The sequence below is a fragment of the Euphorbia lathyris genome, chromosome 4 (assembly GCF_963576675.1).
Source record: "Euphorbia lathyris chromosome 4, ddEupLath1.1, whole genome shotgun sequence".
In the NCBI taxonomy this organism is placed as follows: Eukaryota; Viridiplantae; Streptophyta; class Magnoliopsida; order Malpighiales; family Euphorbiaceae; genus Euphorbia; species Euphorbia lathyris.
In genome coordinates, this window is record NC_088913.1 from 72,641,326 (window position 1) to 72,648,452 (window position 7,127).

Below are 7,127 nucleotides of genomic sequence, written 5' to 3' on the forward strand. Positions count from 1 at the left end.
AGCCAATTTCAAAACATTCAGGCATTTATAGTCTTCACATCTTAAGCATAATCAATGAAGATATATCAATTTGCACCAAACATTCAGATGCACTTAAACATGACATATTTGAAAGGACTTCAATATCGAGCCTCTAGGATCCAATAATGGGTATGAAAAACGAGATATAATATGGTGACAATGTTTGTGGATTGAGATGTCTCTTTTTAGATGTCGTATATGTGGCGTGTATCTGTGTAGTTGTATAGGGGTATGTTTGTAAAATTAAAGTTGGTGTAGCTTGGCAAGAGGTACTGAGACGTCTTGTGCGCTTTAAAAGGCATTCTTATCTTTTTAAAGGGGCTTATGATACGCATGTTATTTATGGGCATGCATTCAAAGAATGAACGAGATAACTCGAATTAAATGGTGAAAGATGAGGCTTAACTATTGGATATACAATATGACATTTACGCAAATCCTATTAGGAAAATATTCCATAAGAGTCAATATTCTTTTTGTATGTTCCTATTCTGACAAGTACATAAGTTCCTAAAGTGAGAATGTAAGAAGTGAAATTCACACTAATCAAAACTATGAGGGCACTATACAAAGAACGGTTAAAAAGACCTAAGAGACATTACATACACTTATAGTAGTCTACTTGCTTTATCATTCTTAAGGAAGATATTGACTTAGGCATTAAAGAGTCTATACCGACCACATGTGTCTCTCTTATTTTACAAGAAGAAACGAGATTTGGAGGAAGATAGAATCATCTGGCTAACGAAAATTTATCAGCACCAAATTAAAAATTTAATTAAGTAATTGAATAAACATAATCTCTAATAAATAATAAATATTTAATTAAAAAATTAAAAAAAAATGAATTCAGGTAAGAAAAAGAAACATAATATAAAAATCAGTCGGATTGAGATTATACTTTGAGTCAAATCTTACAACCGATCTATTTTATATACGGATATATATAGGTCCTGAGCTAAATTGGGTAAAACATTCATAAATATATCCAAACATAACGCGTGAAAAACATAACACATAATAAACGAGAGGCGGCTATGCTGCCAATATTTTTATAAGCAAGTCTACCAATAATTAACTTAGTTATTTTTATCGAATTTTCTTTTGTCGAGACCACAAGTATTCTCATTGATACGGACATACTTTTTAAAGGAATACAGACTTAGTGCGAATCAAAATTGAGATCTCTTCAAAGCCAGTTTGAATTGACAAATGAGATACAACCCATAGTAGGCATTTTTATTATTAGTAAATATTGATTTTGATTGTTATTCGTTTTTCACCAAATTAGGTAAAGTAATTAACAACTTGGCAAAGTGATCAAATTGAAAAACGTTAGAGAAAAAGTCAAAGAATCAAAAATTGTAACCGGTATGACATCATGATCATACCTTGTAATCCATGTGTCTTGGTACAACTAACGAGACTTCCCTGCCTGCCTGAATTGGCAAAATCCTCTTTTTAATTTAATCACATTTTTTACATTGTTGTTCATTATTGAATCCTTAAATTATTTAATCCATTGCCTCACAATTTCTGGGAAAATATACCCAATTGGAAGTATACCCAATTGGTTTAAATCTGCCCAATAAATTAATGTCCGTATATATTTTTTATTTTGAGAGTAATAAGTCGGAACAATAAATAAATTAAGGATAAAGTCTAAAAACAACTTTATGCTTTCATTTTTTTTTTATCAAATTGGTATTTATAAAATTTTATTTATTTAAACGGGGAACTAAGTTTTCATTTGCTATCAGGAAATATGAGCATTGCCGATCTCAAAATTGAAAAATCAATGACTTGATAATATTATAAACAATTTTAATTTTTCAATTTTTTTAATCTGTAGGTTATTCAGTTGTTTGTTGAGGAGAGAAAACAAATGTTTGAGAGAAAGTTCCGAAAATGATGATTTTGGAAAATAAAAAATTTAGTTCCATAGTAAATGTGACAACTTTTATTCTTGGAATTTTCCATTTTGAGGTCTTTAACAATTATTTTTATAGTATCAAACTAAACGATCATAGTTTTCATCAAATCGAAAACCTCAGTTCCCGAATAGACGAAAAAAAATTATACGTACCAATTTGACAAAATGTGAATACACGGGTTTTTTTAAACTTTATCTATGAATTAATTTCACATGTATACATTTATTTTTTTACATCAATTATTTTTTATATAATGGTAAAAAGATTTTTATTATTCAAATGTATTATTTCCGGAGCACCTAAAAATTTTCAATCTACAATTTATTTGGTCAGAAATGGAGGACTCGGCTTTCTCAATGTCAAATAGTTATAAACCCAATAAACCAACTGAAAATAATTGAAATAAATTCAAGTTGCACAAGAACAGACAACACAATTTGAGAATTACTATCTAAATGACGTAAATTCAATTTATGCCTTCTAAAAGTTGAACGACTGAAACGACCCGTTTTAGAGCCAAAGAGATAAGAAATGATAAAACCCCACCTTCCATATAATTCTTGAGTCACTTCATTGATTTTACTCCATAGTCTTATTCATCATTCCAACAAGAAAATAATATAAACTTGCCATCATAAAGGAAAATATTGTTTTGAGTTCTTGGTTTCTCTAATTCTTGCCATAACTTGTGGAATTTCAATAAATGGGATGGAATTTCATTTTCAACAAATAGAAAGATAAGACGAGTCTTTGTTAGTTTCGAACGCAATACGTGTCATTTTTGTTCTAATGTGTTGTTGTTTCTATAAAATTATTTTTGTTAAAATAGTGTCTTTTCTATAAGAGGGCGAGCCTTGGCGCAACGGTAAAACGTTGTTGTCGTGTGAGAGGTCACGGGTTCGAGTCTTAGGAGCGGCCTCTTGCCAATTAAATTGGCAAGGGAAGGCTTGCCCCCAATACACCCTTGTGGTGGGACCCCTCCCCGGACCCTCGCTCAGCGGGAACGCGTAATGCGACCGGACCGCCCTTTTTTAGTGTCTTTTCTATAAAACGTATGAGTTTTTGATGTTTTCGGAATCCCTATGTGTCTATTATACAGGCTTCAAAGTTCTTGTTACATGTCGTTTTTGTTATGATACCTGTCTTTGTTATAAAGCGTATGAGCTTTTGTTGTTTTCAGAATCCGTATGTATCTATTATACAAACTTCAAATTTTTTATTGTATCACTTTTATTATAAAATGTATGAGTTTTTGTTATAAAACGTATAAGGGTATTCTGAACGTTGAATCTTTAGTAAAAAATCAAGATGAGTATATTCTGAAAGCTGAATTTTTTGTAAAAAATCAAGATGAGTATATATCTATTATACGAAGATGAATATATATCTATTATACGGAGTTTAAGCTAAAGAACATTTGCGTTGCGAGAGAGTCTTCACATCCGAGGAACATTAACATGAACATTCAATTGTATTAGATATAATAATAAATTCTATTAAATTAAGCTAGTTTTTAAAATCAAATGGTTACTTTAACACTAGTGCATTTTCCAAAATAGAAAAGATTAAAAAAACACAACATTGAAATGTTTACATAGCAAATAAAAACCAAAGTAGCTAAATACTTATAAGGAAAATGTAGGTTAGAGTTTCTCTAATTCATGAAATTTGTGTCGTTATTAGGATCGAACCCAATATGCGTCGTATACGTATCGTTTTTGTTATAATATATATTTGTTATAAAATGTATGAGTTTTTGTTCTTTGTTATAAAATATATGAGTTTTTATACAACGTGAGAAACTGAATCCTTAATTATAAAAGATCAAAGATAAGTATATTATTAAGGATTATAATGAAATTGTACAGCTATAATTATGTAATAGGAGTGAGAATAGATTAGTCTCTTCTTTCTTTGTAAACTTTTAAATTCTGAGGAAATCCATGTTTTCTGTAACACTGATCAACAATGTGACCAGGCTTATCACAGTGGCCGCACTTCTTTTTAGAATCAGACTTAGAACCTTTAGCATAGTTGACAGAGGACTCCAAAGCAGGCAATTGAAAGCCAGAAAGTTGTCTTTCTTGTTGAATAACCATAGAAAAAACTTCATTTATTTCAAGAAAGGGCCTAAAATCTGAGACCTAATAGCACTATATTCAGGATTAAGACCTCTTAAAAACCTGATAACATAGTTCTCATCTTGATACTTCTTAGCTTGTTTGAGTAATGGAGCACAAACACAATTAGGTTCACAAGAACAGATCTGTAAGAGGCGATAACTAACTAGTTCTTCCCAAACAATCATTTGACGAGTGAAATACTCATTTACAGAATAAGAACCTTGATTAAAAGTATAAAATTCATCTTGAAGTTCAGAAATCTTGAGTGCATCACCTTGAGAAAATCCGGCCTTCAAATTATCCCAAACATCACAAGCATTCTCAAACCAGGTAAAACTCTGAACAATAATGGGAGAAACAAATCGAGTGAACCAAGTAAACACCATAGTATTACATCGATCCCAAGCCGCACACAAATCACTACCAACAACAGACGATTTAACAGTGCCATTAACAAAAACAATTTTGTTTTTAGAACGCAAGGCACGCTCCATCTCGCGTCGTACCATCAAGAACCTTAGAATCAAGAGAAAAACCTGTATTTTCACCAGGATGAAAATAATAGTGGCTAAATAGACTTTGTCTTTGTTACCGTTAGCTTAAAGACTATTTAAGAAGTTAGATAGACTGGTTTAATTTTTAATGAAAATACTTCAAACTCTGTAATTCAATGTTCTTCAATACAAGTTCATCTTCATATATATGTATCTATTAGACCGATTTCGAGCTAAAGAACATTGGCGTTCACCCCTATCGAACATTCTAGTGTATTCACACCTAACGAACATTGCTTTCACAACCTTCCGGTGTATTAGAGATCATAATAAAATCTATTAACTAGTGCATTAAAAAAAATGCAACATTCATCCAATAGAAAGACACAACAACATTCAAATGTTTTAACATAGCAAAACCTAGTAAACAAAGGTAGCTAATTTTCACATGAAACTACACCAAAAATGTAATCCAAAAAGATTAAAAAAAAAAAAAAAAAAAAAAAAAAAAAAAAAAAAACCAAAAATTCTACCTTTTTTTCTTGCTATGCTTACATAATATTGGTGAGCTACTTCTAACAAAAATTGCAGCCTCTCCATCCCTCCCTACATCAGCGGCGGACGTGGCGGCGGACTCCCCCAATACATCTCATGTGGCATTTGACCATTCGGTACCAAATTATACACCGGTATTGACCCATGTTCACCCACCATTCCCTGAGAAGATTCACCCACTGAATTACTACTCCCGCCACCTCCACCTCCACCACCTCCGCCGCCACCTCCACTATTATTCCCTGAATTCACCTGCTGCTCCGGCAATTGCATCCCTTCCTCTTCCTGATCCTCAAGTGGCAATCTTTCATAAGTAGCATTACTAAACGTTGCTGCTATAACCATAACCGGTCCTGATGCCACTAACGGTCCCACCACTGAACCACCGACCACTTGTCCTTGCCCTCCGGCTAAATAAACAGTAAGCCCCGTTGCTCCGGGAGGCGACGGGGGAGGGAGGAATGAGCCTGATAATGATAAAATCTCAAATCTACCTTGAAGAGTGATTACTCCACCTGGAGCTGCCGGTTGCCGGAGAGTAACATTAGTTACTACACCACTTCCACTCAGGATAGAAACCCCACGGTGGCGGCGCTGGGAGAAGCTCGCAATGCTCTCCGCTATGTCAGTACCGGAGCTGATTTCGAGAACATGGCTACGGAGAGAATTAGGGCTTTCTTTAGTGATGACAATGGGGGGTTTCGGTTTGTTTTTTGAACCGGGTGGACGGCCTCTTGGACGGCGAGATGAACCGCCGCAGCTTCCCGGTTCAATTGTGTTATGGTCTTCCGATTCCTGGTTGGTTTCTTCTTGGGTTTGATTGATCTGATGATGCGTCGTCGTCTGAGGAGGGCTAGTTGTGTTTTCTTGCTGCTCTCTCCTCGGACCGAGGCGGTTCAAACCGGTGACTTCCTCAGTGTTTCTCAGGTGAAGAGACGGTGAAATTGGGTCGACGTTTCTCATTGCAACATTTCCAGTCCACCACCGATTTGCCATTTTTTTTTAGAACTCTTTTGAAAGAAGGAAGAATCAGGAAGTTTGTAAAGAACACATAAAAGGGGTTTTTTTAGTAATTTTACACTATTTATGACACTTTTGGCTCAGGCTCAGCACCTCTAAATCAGTCGAATCAGAAGGTGACACAAGAAAGCAATGGAACCGAAAAAAAATTCAGAAAATTAAAAAGATATACACAAAAACAAAAACAAAACCTTATCTTTTATTATTCACCCAAAAACCCAGATTGAAAGAATCAGATCAGACATTAGAGTTATGGGTTAATTTTGTAGTTGCATGAAAAAATCAATCAAAAACCCTAACTCAAAATTGAGATAAATGTGAGATCCAAAACGAGAAAAGAAGCAGAACCCACTTTGTAAAACCCAAAACCCAATAGAGATCTAACTAAAAATGAAAGGAAAAATGGAAAAAATGTGTCACCTTTACCTGTAGTTGAAGTAAAGGTAGTAGCTTTATTGAAATATATCTGAGTATGATGATCTCCTGAACATGAGTCAGGGAAGTACGGCGATGGAAGAATAGGGGGGGTGGGGGTGGGGGGTAGGAGTAGGGGTCCTCCAGATATGAGTAGGAAGGGGTAATGGTTGAAAGGAGTAAAGTACGATAAGGAATCGTGTTAAATGTTGTGTCAATACATAGAAGAGCGGTTTTTGCAGAGTATGGTTTTACTTTTTTTGTCTCCTTTAGATGCAATGGATTTGTGTTTCTTTTTTTATGAAACCACATACCATAACTGGTTAGCTACATACCATTATTGTAGTCAAATTCAAATACCATCTACTTACCTTTTATTAGCAACACATATTTGAATGGCTTGATATATCATTTCTGCCCGAATTTGTACAAAAAGCTTGATTGACCCTCTAAACTTTTAAAGTGTCTCAATAACTTCTTGAACTTGCATAAAATATTTAGTTAGTCTCTTGAACTTACACAAAATATAATCAATTGATCATTTGGTTGTAAAAAAATAAGTTAAA

The 7,127-nt window shown here is 34.0% G+C and overlaps 1 protein-coding gene across 1 annotated transcript; it reads right to left on the minus strand.

Annotated features, from left to right (window-relative positions):
- Window positions 1–4,925: 4,925 nt before the first annotated feature.
- LOC136227914 (AT-hook motif nuclear-localized protein 15-like) lies at window positions 4,926–6,889 on the minus strand. The gene has a single exon (XM_066016711.1). It carries the CDS (start codon window positions 6,121–6,123, stop codon window positions 5,179–5,181), a length of 945 nt encoding a protein of 314 aa, XP_065872783.1. The 5' UTR covers window positions 6,124–6,889; the 3' UTR covers window positions 4,926–5,178.
- Between the last annotated feature and the right edge of the window lie 238 nt (window positions 6,890–7,127).